Genomic DNA, 16,345 nt, shown 5'->3' with positions numbered 1-16,345 from the left:
CTCGAAACTCAATGATAATGTACATGTTGACTTTTTGAATGATAAGGAAATGGTTATATAGTCTATTTCACATGAGTTATTCTCACAAGAGGTTTAGAACTCAGTCATAAACAACAGACAATAGATGAATCATATATGTGAAAAAAGGTTGCATTTTTAGCATAGTAGCTACAAAACTAGCAACATGAGCTTTCAAAGTTTGCAATGATTTACTATATTATTATTTTGGCATAGGTCGTCACTTAGAGTACTTCTAGTTAACTATGTACATTTGAATGTCTTATCAAAATCTGTGCAAAGTTGTTTTAACATTTATTATCTATAATTCTCATAACCACAATTCCTCTCGGTCTTCTGTTGATTCAAAGTCAATAATAATCACTCATGGGATTTGTAGTTTTCAACATCTTGTAGTTTTATTCGAAGCAGATTGTGTTCTGTTACAAAACATGTTAAAAACGTCTTATTATATAAAATGCTTGGTGTCCATTTCAACTTGAGTTTAATCACTGCCAAAAGCTACACCTCCATTTGAAGTAGTGATCTAACAGAGACAAAGAAAACAGGAAAAGGCCTTATAGGATTTCAAAATAAAAGCATGAAAAGTCAGATAAATACAGCAAGGCCTGATGGGAAAATTCAGCATTCAGACAAGTGAGCGTATGGTAAAATACAGTTGGATAAAACACTCTCACCATAGGGAAAGCTTTTTACTCAACACGGAAGAATAAATTATCATCAACAATTTGAAGTGCCTCTCTTTCTCGTAAAGTAAATTATATGTTTATTTGTATTATTTTTTTTTACATTTTTTTTTTTAAATTTTACATTCAAAATAAAATGTAACTCTCCAGGCACTTCAGATGTAGACCAAAACCAAATATATTGAAAAAAAGACAAGCTTTTGTATTTCCTGTTATAGTTTACTGTACAAAGGCCTTTATTTTGTTAACAATAAAAACTGGCATTTTTAAAAGAAAACATTTACAGCCAAGCAAATAAATACGTGTAAGTACTCACAAAAAGTTGGGAGGATAATAAGTACTGGGACAGACAGAGGGTAAGACCAGACTGAATAGAAAGATGGACATAGGTGTAATATGAGGTAATTTTTCTGTAGCGCAATCTTAAGTTTGGCTCCAGTTTTGCAGGCAACATTGTTGTCTATGCCTACTGTTTTTTGACAAGTATGGGGCTTATATTATCCAAATATAGAGATGACAATAATTATCTATTGTTTTCATCTAGTAAGCCAATAAATGTTAACATTTTCATTCACAGGCGATTTAAGAAATTTAAGCCAAAACATCTCATTATTGCTTAATGTATGACTGACATATGCCAATAATTGAATAGCTACTATCTGGCTGACGTCAATATTCCCTGTGTCCATCTTTATATCAAATTCAAGGGCAGAAAACCATAGAAAATACTGAAAAAGGCCATTGCACAGTGAAGTGTATTCGTTTAGCAGCGAGTGAATGAGCGTCTAAACCTTCAATGACACTAGAAATCGCCCTCCCTTTAGCGATGTGGCTCTGTGTAAACATTTCACCCCTGCTTTGTGTTTGGGGTCAGCTGACAGATGTTGAAACAGGAAGAAAAAAGAAAAAGATGTCCGTTTGGCAATCCCATGATCCTTCACTGCACCCGCCTGCAGCGAATCAAGCGAAAATAAGACTAAATTTGGCACTTTTTACTACAGTTTCCTTAGACAAACTGATACAAATATACTGCTTAGAAATATTTATTAAAAGCTGTGAGGGCCAGCGACCACACAGCATTCCTTCATTTCAGTTTTAATACTAGACAGCAGCGATAACATCTGGGCAGCTGTTCTACAACAGCTCCTTTAGCTTTAGCATCACCACAACCTCCTGCTACAACAACAGGCCTTCTGAATAAAAGAGTAGGACATATCAATCAAACATAAGTTTACTTTCTTTCAGCCAATGGTAATTGACCAGTTAGGTGCATGAAATTCACATTAATAATTTAAAACCACCAGATTGAAGTTTAAATAGGTGTATTTTGTGATTGAAAACATTATGATTTTATTCAGAAGGTCATCCTATAGTGAGGAGTGGTCCATGTCTCTAATGTCTCTAAGTACTTCAGTCGTGCTGAAAGGCCTCTCTGGCACATAGAGTGAAGCGCTGCTTTTTCTTGCCCAGCAAGAGCTCATCGTTGCTTTTCACTTTCGCAAACATCAACAAAACCACGAGTCTCTGCTGGGGCTCGAGTCACACTCGCTTTGTACAATAGTCTTCTGTCTGTCGTACATTCGCTCTTTAAAAACTTGTAAACAAACCAAACATCTAAGATGGATCAAACTCAGAGAAGCCTGCCAGGTGTGAAAATCACGTTGCAGTTCTGCCATAAAATAAGTTACAAAAATCAAAATAAAAATCTGCGTACAGTACTAAAACCTAGACTAAACTTTTCTTAGGAACCACATGTTAACTCTATAAATATCTTTACAAATATACATGTTAATTATTCAAATAAACCTTTTCTTAAATGATTAAATGTTTTACACATCGACAGTGTCTTCTAGACTGCAACGCTCCGGTCCTAAACAGTATTTAAAAATGTTTTTTGTCTTTTACAGCTGAGGATATATCATACATATTTGCATTTGTATATTTACAATAAATCATTTTTAGATACATTAAAAAACCCTCCAAACATTTGTACTTATGACTGAGCGACCCTGAATGTATCACAAAAACAGCTTGTTCGGGTTGTGGGCGTAGAAACTCAAATGTTCACATAATAATCCTTTGAAAAATGTGTGAAAAATGTTTTCGGAAGAATTAGTCCCATCCAAGTCAGTTTTATCTTTTCTTGCTGGTAACATTTCGACCAAACATCAAATGCGTTTGTTGCAAGTTCCTTCCTGGTGACTGACCAATGCCCTTCATTACGTCGTTTTAAATGTTCGTCATTTACTTTTTGAGTCTGAGGAGGTTTAATCCCAATAGGCACGGAATGGTTTCTCCCACAGATTGTCCGTATAACAAAAGACTGGCCCATGTACAAAAATATATAACTTTATTCAAGACAAAAACAAAATAATCCTTCACGTTTTCTGGAGTCTCGAAGTTGAGGAAGAAGTCTACAACTCTGAGTTTTCACAGAGTTTAAGACGGTGTATTGCATGAGTCTGTAGCTGAGATTGGTAGAGTGGGTGGTGGGTGACAGGGGGCGGGTGGTGGGTGAGACGGGGCGTGCTTTAAGTCCGGATAGCCCCGTTTGAAGACAGCTGCTTGGGAAGACAGGGCTCGTCAGGGAGGGGGTCATGGGCGAAAACAGAGTCATCCCCCGAAGAGCAGGTGGAGTTTGAGTCGGGACAGGTGGGGGAATACTGCTCGAACGGGACAGACAGGTCCAAATACTCCTGTGATAAAGAAGAAGATAATGGTTAATAAAAAGTTGCATTTTGATTCATGCATGTCTGAGGCATCCTGTCTTGTCCTGCATTTGAGGGTTTGCAAATTTCTGTTTTCACCTACCCCATCTCCACCCTCAGATCTATATTTACTTGTGATAAATTAAACAAATCACACTTTAGTTATACACACAAGATTCAAACATGCCACTTTGCCAATTTTCAACAATGAAAACATCTTAATGTTCATGTTAAAATATACTTCTGAGTTCTGCAGACCAAACAGACCAAACCTGCACCCATTTTCTAAAGTCCTTTCCAAGTCAGTTCTGTTTTTTAAGGTGCTTTTATGAGTTACATTAAAATTGTTAGTGTAATGACATGTTGTAATGTTGTGAGAGGTTTGGCTAGTGGGTGGGAGAATAACTAATGAGGATGATTCAGGAAGAAAAATGACTAAACAAAACATATTAAAACAATTCCTTGGCTGTTGCTGTTTTTGTGCAATTTCTCGAAAATATAAAACTAAATATTTGTATCTAAATGTCAGTGATCCCACAGTGTCTCGTCTGAACTAAACCTGTCCTTGTGTTGTCCAGACTGAGGTCCAGCCTTTGATTTGGTGCCATTTATCAAACTGAGAATAAGATCAAAACAGGTACATGACATTTCAGTGACAGCACGTTTGCGGAAATCTTCAGGTCACCGCTTTGTACTTTAGACAGGAATAAAAACGGATTCACTTGATCAAAACACAGGACCCAGAGTCTTTGATGTATTTGCGATCAATGACTCTCTGACATGTGTAGTCTATCCTCAGTGGGGAAAATGACCTTGAAATCAGAAGGGTACTGTACTAGTATTCTAATAATAGAAGTAGTAGTAATAAAGCCTGCATTGCTGTTTGCTTTCTTGCTTAATTTTGAGCTCGAATTGTACTATATTATAAAAGAATCTGTAATGCTAAAACAACTACAACAGCAAAGGCCCATAACTCTCCCATCCGACAGAAATAAATAGTATTCAGTTACATTTACTAGCAGTTTTTAATTTTGACACATATTTTCTTTTTAGAGTGTGACTGTACTCTTACATGAATAATGGTTTTGGTCATTTGTCGTGGCAAAAACAGTTGTTGACACTATTAATATTAGAGGTTCTTGCACTGCTCTTTTAGATATGATTAAGGGTGTGCAAAAAGATTGAAATATTGATATATTGTATCGTTCAATGTGCTTATACAGTATCGATATCGTGGGCTGCTGTATTGATATATTGCTAAGAGTGTTTTTTGGTATATTTTACTCAATTATTTCTACAGCGGTACAGTTTTGTTGGTTGTTTAGAGGAAGGAAACTTGTTTAATCAACATGTTTGACATTTTCATTGTTTTGATAATTAAAATGTTTGTGTTTCGTACGAATTTTGCACAAGAAGTGGTTTAACAAAAAATTTTAGTATCACAGCCATGATTTAGCCTTTATTTTTACTGAACTGTATCTAATCGATTTGAAATATATCGAATCGTATTGAATCGAAAGCTCACTGTAAAGTGCTGCGGGAAACACTATATCGTATTGTGGCCTATGTATCAAGGTATGTATCATATCGGCAACTTCTTGATGATACCCGGCCCTAGATGATATTGCTTTTTATCCTTTTGGTTTATCCTCCCATGTACTAGATTTTGTGCATTATTTTTGTTCTGTCCTTCCAATTACATTAACGTGTGAAGAATTAGCCCCATCCGAGTCAGATTTATGCTTTCTTGCTGGTAACGTTTCAATCAAATACTACTCTACTACTATAATTACTCTTGTATATTACTGTTACTGCTCTTGGACCACTACTTTGTACTTCTACTTAAGTAATTATCGAAGTAACAGTATTCTCATTCTCTCACTTAAGTACACTATTTGGCTCCTCTCCCCTCTCTGATCTCAGTAAATAGCGTCTATCTTTGTTCTGCTGCTTTGGCTTGGTTCCACACTGTAATGCCCCCTCTTAACCGCTCTGATATGCCTCTCTATGGCCGGGGCTGTTTCTAATCTCTGTTTTCCTCCCGTTTCCTCAGTCTCAGTGGCTGCAGCTGTCCAGAGCACTCACATCTGTGGAGGTCATAGATAAGATCCGGTCGTGGTCCTCCACCAGTTGTCTGAACGTGGGCCTCTGGGATGGAACGGCGTGCCAGCATTCCCTCATGATCATGTACCTATCACACACGGGCAGAGGAAGTACATTTTAAATAAACTTTAAATACACAGGGACATGTTAAGCCCACATAAATACATATGAACAATTTAAGTAAACTTTAAATACACTTTAAATCTGTAGTTGCTCTGATCTGCACATGGAACTAGTGGTGAAAATATGTGTAAACTAAGGGAAAGTTTACATTTGAACATTCACCACATCAGAATTGGGACTAAACCAGGACTACACCACAAACTATAAACCTGGATTAGGTCAGGACTAAACAATTGCCAGAACTGGACCAAACCAAGGCCATATCAGGACTAAAATGGGAGTGCACCACAAGACATATTTTGGATACATGAGCCTATAAACCTACATTTTAATCTTAGTTGTTGATCTTGCTTTAAATAGAAACAAAACTATATACTTATGATCAGTGCTGAATGTCTTACAATGCTGTTATGTTTACAGTTTACCTGGTTTGTTTAAATGTCAACTTGAACCTTAAGTTGAAAACACAATGTCCTCAGTCTTTGCTCAATATCTAAGATCAGTATAAACTTAACTAAATAAAACAGATTGCAATTTGTGAATCAACACTTCTCATCCATACATATGCGCTTTTTTTTCATATGTGATGCACTCTTACAGTTCATGTGTGCAGTTGGCTGGTTTGTCCATCCTGTGTCCCTCCTTCAGCAGTTTGAACAGCTCCTCCACTGGTATCCCGGGATACGGAGACCCTCCCAATGTGAAGATCTCCCAGAGCAGCACGCCATACGACCACCTGCACACAGAAAAAAGCAAATATAAGAAAAACTTCAGATCCAAAAGAAAAAATTAAATTATTATTTTGCACCAGTACAAAGCAGTAATGAGCGTCAGTTCCTATTTACTTATTTACTGAACTTAAAATCTAAATAAAAAAGAACAAACAGCCATAAAACAAAACCAGGAACCAGAATAGTTAGCATATAGTTTAGTACTTAAAGTCCTATTACAAACTGCACAAATACAATGTAAAAATACAATATCAGAAACACATTACAGGCGAGACAGAGCCTTGAGCTGTTTAACACAGCTGAATGAGAAAGATGAGTAGTATTGATTCTCTATGTTTGTGCAGTGAATTTAAGACTTCACTTGACTCTTATTGTTGTGGACGGAAGGTCAATAATTATTTAAACCAACAGGCCTCTCCTCCAGACAGGAATAAAAGGAGCACATCTCCGGTGCAATAAATGCTTTTTTAAAAATCTATAACCAGCTCAAGGCAAAGTCAATCATACAGACTTTTGTTGCCCAAGCTGTAACAAATATCCAACTCATATACGGCCAAATGCAATAACAGCTTTAAATGTTGGCTTCCGACCACTGCTGTTTGATCAGTTTGATTAGTTAAAGATGCACTATGCAACTTTTATGACAGAGTTATGCTTCTTGTTTGGTTTCTAAAGCCTTGCCTAAAAGGTTCCAGAGTATGGCATTAAATTATCTTTTGCCATGAAGAAAAGCAGGGGATGTTATCAGGTTACAGGCCAGATCTGTGGAGATGTAACCAAGTTCATAATGCGAATGTGTCTTTTTCAAGCTATTTTTTTTTTTTAGCAACACAATAGACAGATAAGGTGCTATACTGTGAAATATTCCAGGGAAAGCAATAATATCTCCATGGCTACTGGCAGGTAGTGGACCCTTTTAAGGAAAAGTTTCACAGTGAACCCTCTTTAGGAAAATGCACAATTACTTTTAAATCACTTAATGTTTCTCTTTTTACCAAAACATTCTTGACAACTACGGAATGAATTTGCTTTAAATTAATGAATTTAAGTGAATCCCACTGTGCATTTTTTTAACTACTGAACCAAAATGGCCTTCCTCCTTTTGCTGCACTTTGACAGTTTAATCTAATTATCCACGCTCCCGTTCAGGAAAAACAAACTGTCCCAATGAGGCCACCGTACCATCACTAACAGAGTGCACAGGGGAAGACAGAAGCTTCAAAGAGGATTGAAAAAATGCATGAATGAAAAATCTGGGGACAATCTGTGTGTCGTGACTTGTGCATGACATGAACCAAGTGGTGCGTTCAGGGTCGTGGTGCGTTCAGGAGCAGCAGGTGTTTTGTATTCAAAGTTGTGTGCCTGGTTTAATATTCACAGACCATTAGAGGCCTAATAGCAGGAGACAATTAAACATGACTTTATTTAGAAGCAAACAGAGCACAGAGGAGCGAGGAGAGACGGGAAGGTCAACACTGCCTTAATGTTACAGGTTAGAAGACTTAAACTCATTTGAATTTAGCAATAACTGAATGCATTTTCCCAGAAGGCCTAGTTATAAACATATCTACAGAAGTGTATTGCAACTTAAGGAGCTTACCACCCTGGTGTCAGACTACAGAGTAAATACTAAATAAATGACAAATCTAAGTGCTTAGGTTTGTTGAAATGCTGACTAAAAACGTCAAAGCAACATTATGTAATTTTGTGGAGATGGCACGTCGCCTGCATGAATCCATGGAAACAGAAAGTTTAAACCATACTTGAGAACATTCTCCATGGTTTTATGCCATATTGTGGAATATTATAGCCAAAGGAACAACATTTGCATGGAAACAAGCAGGAAGACGCCAAATAAGAGTCAGGTTTGTGGAGATTAAAGTCTGCTCACGATTGGAAACATGTCTTTTTATGTGTTTCAGTGCCATAAAAACTTCCAAAATGAAAACAAATGTCGCTTTTATTTTGGTATATTTTACGGTTGAAAAGTTACGAGAAGTAAATTTGGTTAAGTTTTACTAAATCGTGATTGAAATTTAAATTCCTGCTCTAGTCCTGCTTTAATTCAGGATTAGTTTGGTTTTGCAGGTGTCATAAAATGGCAGGTAAACTGTACTTTTTTAAACACGTGCTTATAAAACATATGGGAGCTATAAACCATCACAACCTCTCTAAACCTAAGATAGCAAACATATGAAGCTATAACTTTTGGCTAACTTGAAGTAATTTTCTTGGGTTCACTTATGAGCCGAGATTAGCTGTCTCGCTCCCTGATAAAGCACAGGGGTCAAAGGTGAAGTGTCCCGCGGCGTTTGGAGAGTAAAGCACTACTGTAGCACGAGGAGGAGGAGGAGGAGGCCGTTTTAACCCAGAGCTGCTGTAATAACAGACTGGGCTCTAATCGGGCCATACTGCTGCTGACAGGGCCCTCTGTTTGTGTTGGACCCCTCGCATGGGACAACGTCTGGAGCAACGGGAGAGAGAGACGGAGAGGAGAAGAGAGAAGAGGAGGAGAGAGGAGGAGAAGGAGAGGAAGAATGAGAGGTGAGAGGAGGAAAGTGGAGGAGGAGAGGGAACAATGAGAGGAGACAGAAGGAGAGAGGAAAAGGAGGAGGGGGAAGAATGAGAGGAGAGGAGATGAAAGGAGAGGGGGAGAGGGAGGAAAGCAGGAGAAGAGAGAGGGGAGGAGAGGGAGGAAAGAGAGGGGAGGTGAGAGAGGAAAGAGAGGAGGAGGAGAAAGGGGAGGAGGAGAGAGAAGGAGGAGAGGAGAGGGGAGAGGGAGGAAAGAGGGAGAAGAGAGAGGAGAGGGAGAGAGCAGAGAGAGAGAGGGGAGAGGGAAGGGAGTGAGGGGAGTAGTGCAAGAGAGAGGAGGGAGAGGGAGGAAAGAGGGAGGAGAGGGAGGATGGAGAGAGGGAAGGAGGGGAGGAGGAGAGAGAGGAAAGAGAGAGGGTAGAGAGGGGAGAGGGAGGAAAGAAAAGAGAGCAGAGTGGAGAGAGAGAGAGAGGGGAGACGAGGGCAGCTAATAAGAGACATATTGACCTGTTAACTCGCTGCCAAAACAGAAGCAAGAGGTTAAAAAGATGTGTTTGACTTGATTGTTTTGGAAAGTGGCGGCAGTGGAGCGTGCATTTCAACAAGTTTAAAGTATTTTTTTGAGGTATTTCTCAAGATTGATGAAGGAGCTCTTTTCAAAACAAAACTCTTTTTCTAGAGGTTGTATGCTATAACTTTTGTTACATTTTCCTTTGGACAAATTGAAATAATGACGAGACATATAAGCAACAGATAAATCATTGAACTCCAGTTTGTCAGTATGTGTGAAAAAAGGGTAATTTACTGCATATAAAAGACTATTATCCATAATGAATCACAAACATGCTAACAAGAATAATAAATTATAGTAATTTCACTGGGCAGTTCGTTGTAACTTGGTGAGAAATAACTGCAATGTCTAACAGTTTTTCAATCCAATTACAATAATGCAGTTGAGTTATATGTAAAAAATGTATGGAGTATATGCAGAGTACCGTATATACAAAGTAAAAGTAGTAAAATACACTACTTAAGTAAAAAAAAAATATATAGGTATTTGTATTTTACTTAAGTAGATTTTAAGATGAATATTTTTACTTTTACTTGACTACATTTGATAGCAGGTATTTGTACTTTCTACGCCACTACATTTTTGAACTGGACTGAAAATTAAAAGTATTTTTATTATTGTTTGAGACCTGAGACAGAAACTGAGTTTTTTTTTTTTTTAACGGGTTTGTAGATTGAGCAAAGAAAAATACTAGAAAAACAGCTAGGAAAAAAAAAAGTTAATTAAACTGTTTCTGTTGAACAAAAATCAGCAAAAATGTTTATCAAAATCAATACATATGAAGCTTTATTAGATCTAAATTTTCTACATTTTAAATGGGTATTTTAAGACTTTAACTTGTAGATTATTTCATGTGATACTTTTACTTGAGTAACAAAATGGAGTCCTTCTTCCACCACCGCCTCTACATTATAATGAAACCAGTAGCTTCTCAGCTCTTATTGATAATCTCTTTGACAGTTTGGTTTTGAGCTGATAAAACAACATTGTATCTGCCCCTCTGAAGTTCAGTCCGAAGTTTAAAGAACAAACGCGCTGAGGAATGTCCCCGTTTAAACAGGAATCTATGGGATTAGGAGAGATTTTTCATACTGGAGAAGTCCATAGTTTTACATTCACACCAGCAGTTTGACACTAACCTGCTCAGTCATGGCATGTCAGCACTGTAAAGAGGCATACATGAGCAGAGAGCTGGTATTTGGATCTGGTTTTGCATTATGAAAACTTACACGTCGCTTTGGTGAGTATAGACCCGGTCAAAAAGTGCCTCTGGTGCCATCCATTTCACAGGCAGACGACCCTGGAACAACAAAACAGAATGCATCGTCAGCACCGTCAAAATACAGATAATAACATTTCTGATGATGCTTTTCCCTGTAGACATGTTGTTGCTTTGTCTGGAATGTTTCACAATAAGGCTTTAACCTTTCTATCTTCATGGAGACTAAACCAGATCCGGTCAGATCTGTGGAGAGGCGATGCTGCTCACAGTCAGAATGTTTGTTTTTTTTAGTTATTTTTGAGCTATAAAACCACCTGTAATTGGATAAATGTAAGAGAGATCTGTTTAATGTAATGCTGTGGAATTTTCCAGGCAGAGCAGTGACATCTCCATGGAGACAGGTATGAAAAGTTGCACAGTGCACCTTTAAATATACACGACATGAGCTATAATGACACACATCAGGTTCAGCAGTACAGAAGAAAATGGATTAGTAGAGATTGATCACAGGGTGTAAAGTATAATCGCTATGAACAACCTGACCTCTTTAGATTACATATGTTTGGGTCAAAAGGTAATCCTATCATTCTTAGAGACAGGAATCATATAGGATTACTTTAAAGAAGTTAAGGTTTAAAATTTCTCTGTGCTGATCTATCTTTAAAGCGGGTGTATTATTATTATACTTTCTGATGTACAGTGTGGTATCTGAGATGTTCCTCATCAAAAACATATGTGGAGTTGCATTTTGTTTCATTCACACGTTTAACACACAAACCCTGCACATTTAGGCTGAGTTCTTCTCTCAAAAAGAAAAAAACACCCATGTTCCACCTTGTGTATTTAAACACCATACACCTTCACTAGAATCATTTTGAAGATTTAAACCCTGGTATTGCCAAATCTCTACTCTCCATCTGAACTAAAGGTAAAAGGTAGCTGTAAGTTAACTTAAAAACTACCACTTCTTGACATCACAAGGTGGAACAGAGCATTTTGAGCTTTGGAGATATAGACAGACTAATAATAAAGGGTTACTAAAACATGTGTGAATGAAACAAAACACAACTCTAGTATGTTTTTGATTATAACATCCCTTAAAGCTCACAAGAATCTATTTTGTGTAATATAAGACTTGAAAAAACAACAACTTATTAATTAGTGTGTGACTGTGGTGGGCTTACGTTGGTGGTCTTTTTGTAGTAGTCGATGTTGTGCACGTCTCTGGCCAGTCCGAAGTCTGCGATCTTCATCACATTGTCCTCGGTCACAAGGACATTTCGGGCTGCCAGGTCTCTGTGGATGCACTGCAATTGGAGGGAGAGGAGGAGAACGCATCAATAAAACAGTTCAAAACCATGCAAAACACCAGCCACCTCGGGCCCACTGGAGTTTAACTTTGGGTAAAGTCAAACGCATCATTTATACATTCAGGATAAACAGTGAGTGACAGTGTACTACGACGTAACCTCATCATGAACACAACCAAGCAGAACATTACGTGGATTAATTCTCCTTCCAAGAGCATTAAGTTTAAGTTCATAAAGTTTGATTTGTGTTATGTGTTATATAATATACTATATAACTTTTCTGAACAGGGCTGTGTATCATTAAGAAGTTGCTGATACGATACATACCTCAATACATAAGCCACGATACGATACATATCAATGCAGTGCGCTTTTGATTCGATGAGAAATATTTCAAATTGATTCAATACAGTTCAATAAAAAATTGCTGTGATACTAAAAGTCTTTGTTAAACCACTTTTTATGCAAAGTGAAAACACCCAGTTTAATCATCAATCAGTGAAAATGTCAAATGTGTCGCATAAACAAGTTTTCTTCCTCTAAACTAGCAACAAAACTGTAGCACACATATTTATACAGCAGCCCACGATATCAATACTGTATCATCACATTAAACTGTACGATATATCGATATGTCAGTATTTTTGCACACCCCTATTTCTGAAGAAAGGTACGCTACCTACTTATCCCATTACCTTAAACCAAATATCTCCATGGAGACAAGTTATACGTTAGATCTGTGTAGCAATAAAAACACCTGTAATTATGTACATTATGAACAGTAGAGAAGTTGAATACTCTGCTGTGGGTCATTCCAGAGAAAACAATAAATAATATCTCCATAGAGACAAGAAAGTAGCAGACCCTCCACCAGAAAAGTTACACAGTACATCTTTAATGTTCTGTTTGGTTGAGTTCTCCTATGTACATCTTTTTTTAATGTGTACATAAATATTGTATCATGGATCTGTCCCTCAGTTTCTAGTCAGAACAGTGGCAAAACGTATTCACTTGAAAACTTTTGTCCAGCTGACAGTTAAATTTCCTTTTGCTATTGTATAATGAACAAAATATTGCTTTTGTATTTCATTACAACTCTATTTGTGTGTGTTTTAATGACTTTAGTGTTTTTCACAGTGCCTTTGTTGTGCTATTGAGTCACTGACCAAGTAATTTCCCATGTGGATCAATAAAGTTTGTCTTAGTCTTAGCGACAAGCATTTTTTTCTATTCGTCTCTATTAAAACTAAACAGTCCAATTGAGTAATGTGTTGGTTGGCTATATAAGAGCTATTTGCTGCCGGTGTTCCAATCAGTGAGAACAGGCAGAGGGTACTCTTGGAAAAACGATATCCAGGCACTCCAGAATGTAAGAGTCGCACAAGGACAAGTATATTTAAAAGGTCTACATTTCAATTGTTTCGACCATGACGAGTCTTCATCAGGGCTTAGTCAGAATCATAACCTGTCCCTCTTTAAGTGTCGATGATTTGGTCCATACCTTCTGTGAGGCGAGATACTCCATGCCTCGGGCCACCTGGTACGCACAGGACACCAGGTCTTTAAAGGTGAGCGTCTCATCGGGGATTTTACACGTGTCAAAGGAGTAGTCCATCCCAGGAGGTCTCCGTGCTCTGAGGTACTCCCTGAGGTTTCCTTTAGATGCATACTCCACCAGCACGTACAGAGGACCTGGAAGGAGGTGAATAATATACGTAAGTATGTGTGCTTTTGGTATGGTGCTGTTTGTGAGTGGGACAAGGTCACATGGTACAAGATCTCACATGATTTCCTGGTGTCCACTGTCCAGGAAAATCTTGTGAATGTAATCTTGTGAATTGTATTTAAGTATTTGAAATTTGTCACTGCATACAATATAGGTTACTTTATATAGACTGCAGAAGTATGTGATAATAATATGATCTTGCCACCAGTCTTTGCTCGAGCAAAAGTGTTAATGAGGGGGCGTGTCCAAGTCGGACTGTACGTGGTCGCTGGGGGCTGGAGTGGGATGGTACAAGTACATATTGTATATGGTGACGGCCTCTGAACCAATCTGTGACCGCTGTGGCATTTAAAATTACTGCCAGCGTAGGTAATGTCTGCAATCTTTGCCTCATTACCAGGCAGTAAAGAGGGGTGTGAGGAAAAAATAGAAAAATATATAGCTCCGGAGCCCCACGACGTAAGTATGCACTAGTAGAGGAGCCAGGACTATAGAATTTTGGATGGGCCGTCACAGAATCCCTGTAGGTCCATGCATGCGCACCCACATCAACTATAGTTTTACTCTGCATTCCTCCATTCTTTTGCCCCCCATTACGCAGCAGACTGGTGCACTCGCCATCCCACATCAGACCCACCAGATGTGGGGACTTCAAAGTCGTAACTTAGACTCGTGTCAGACTTGAGTCTCTATTTTTAGGACTTGAGACTTGACTTGATAAAGTGGAGTAAGATTTGGAACTCGATTTGGACTTGAAGGTCAATGAATTAGGACTTGAAGTGGATTTGAGGCCTGTGACTTGAGAAGACTTGAGAAGCACTTTTAAATCTGAATTCTTTCTACTAAGATCTTGTCATGACATTTAAAAAGGAAAAATTAACTAAATTAATTTCTACAACTCTTATATACTCATAAATACTGATATACAAATATTCTATGATTTTTTTAAAAGTACAGTTTATCATAAAAGTCATATAAATTGCAAAAGTTGCTAAGCTATATTTGGTACTTTAGTTTAAAGACTTGAAATGACTTGAAGCTCAAAGCAGACGATTTGGACTTGACTTGGACTTATGAACCAGTGACTTGAGACTCGCCTTGGACTTGCCTTTATTTGACTTGGGACTTGACTCGGACTTGAGGTCAAAGACTTGAGACTTACTTGAGACTTGCAAAATAAAGACTTGGTCCCACCTCCGAGACCCACTGGTCTCTCTCCCCCTGTTCGCACCCGCTCTCATCTGTCCCGTGCTGACAGTCCTCTTTGCCTGTCCCTGTCTCTCACCTGAGGTACGAATTTCCACTGCTGCTTCTGCTGACCACTCACATTCTCGTCTCACAGGTGCATTTGGTCCCAATTGGGTTTGCAAATTATGAAATATGTTTATTGTCATATAAATATTTCTGATTTCACCGCTCGTGCAAAGACTGGAGGCAAAATACGACCTTTAATGTGCAACCAAATCTCACAATTCAAATAAAAAAAAATGTTTATGAAGTGTTCAGTATTTTTGTATATACTGTATTTTTTCATTTTGTTCATTTTTGTTTACAGAGAAAATATTCCTGGTCACCACTCACCGTCCTGTGTACATGCTCCCAGCAGGTTGATGATGTTTTTGTGTTTTCCAATCATCTTCATCATTTCCATCTCTGACACCAGGTCTGACAAATCTTTATCTGTCGCGTCATCTACAAATAAGTAAAAAGTTAGCATTATAAGTATTTTTAATCTTTTAATACACACTATTTTGAAGTCAAAATAAATTTATGTTTTGAGCACTTACCTTTCAACATTTTGGCAGCAACAGTGAGGGGCTTGTTTGGTTTTTCTTTATCGATGCCCACAGCCTCAGCCATGACCACCTGACCAAAACAGCCCTCTCCCAACGGCTTACCCAACGTCAGCCTGAAATCACAAACATATACACAATATTAGTCCTGTATTAGTTAATTAATATAACACATAATATATAAATGAGCTGCTGTACAGATGAGTAACGATGGAGAGACCCTGATTCTGAAGTCCATGTTTTCTTCACTTTATTCATAGCACAAGGACAGAACGGGGCATTCAGTGTGAGATGACTTGTTGCCTGGCAGCCAAAGACATTCTACAGGGTTTAACTGTGTCTCTATTTTCTACAGACATTAACCTGTGAGTGGGGGTCATTAAAGGTGAGATATTTTCTTCAGTTCACTCATTTGAGCTTTTAGCTGCGTCATCTCCTCATGAAAAACATACCTTGAGTTGTGTTTGTGAATGTGCAAGTTTGTATAGCTTTAGAAAAGATTATGCTTTTGTCTGCTATGTGGGTATATATGGCCCATGTGGATCATGACTTCGATTTTGGTCATTTAAAATCGTAATACTGATCTAAAACAACTCAGTAAAAGAAAGAAGTCCCTGGATAAGTGACTATTTAAATGACTTTTAAGCATGGCCTTCAATGAACGTCAGTAAAATTAAATAAATGGTATAAATAAAGCATCTGAACTTTGCAAAATGTTGATTCTTGTATGATTTCAGCCGTGTTATAATGCTGTTACCTCATCAAAAACATACATGAATTTGTGTTTTGTTTCATTCACACATGTTGGAGTAATCATTTATT

The 16,345-nt window shown here is 37.9% G+C and overlaps 1 protein-coding gene across 3 annotated transcripts in view; it reads right to left on the bottom strand.

The window, feature by feature from the left end:
* Window positions 1–390: 390 nt before the first annotated feature.
* The window catches only part of fgfr3 (fibroblast growth factor receptor 3), a 104,417-nt gene continuing 88,462 nt past the window's right edge, over window positions 391–16,345 (bottom strand). For all 3 annotated transcript variants that reach the window (XM_020919789.2, XM_020919788.2, XM_020919790.2), the window contains exons 11-18: window positions 15,518–15,639; window positions 15,312–15,422; window positions 13,506–13,696; window positions 11,879–12,001; window positions 10,702–10,772; window positions 6,237–6,374; window positions 5,498–5,603; window positions 391–3,400 (exon numbers count right to left, since the gene is read on the bottom strand). In XM_020919789.2, the coding sequence (XP_020775448.1) occupies window positions 3,236–3,400; window positions 5,498–5,603; window positions 6,237–6,374; window positions 10,702–10,772; window positions 11,879–12,001; window positions 13,506–13,696; window positions 15,312–15,422; window positions 15,518–15,639 (1,027 nt within the window). In that variant the 3' untranslated portion in view covers window positions 391–3,235. The remainder of the gene's footprint in view (window positions 3,401–5,497; window positions 5,604–6,236; window positions 6,375–10,701; window positions 10,773–11,878; window positions 12,002–13,505; window positions 13,697–15,311; window positions 15,423–15,517; window positions 15,640–16,345) is intronic.

The sequence above is a fragment of the Boleophthalmus pectinirostris genome, unplaced genomic scaffold (assembly GCF_026225935.1).
Source record: "Boleophthalmus pectinirostris isolate CB_2022bp ecotype Guang Dong unplaced genomic scaffold, ASM2622593v1 HiC_scaffold_10, whole genome shotgun sequence".
NCBI lineage: Eukaryota > Metazoa > Chordata > Actinopteri > Gobiiformes > Gobiidae > Boleophthalmus > Boleophthalmus pectinirostris.
This window is presented reverse-complemented; position numbering and strand designations above follow the sequence as displayed.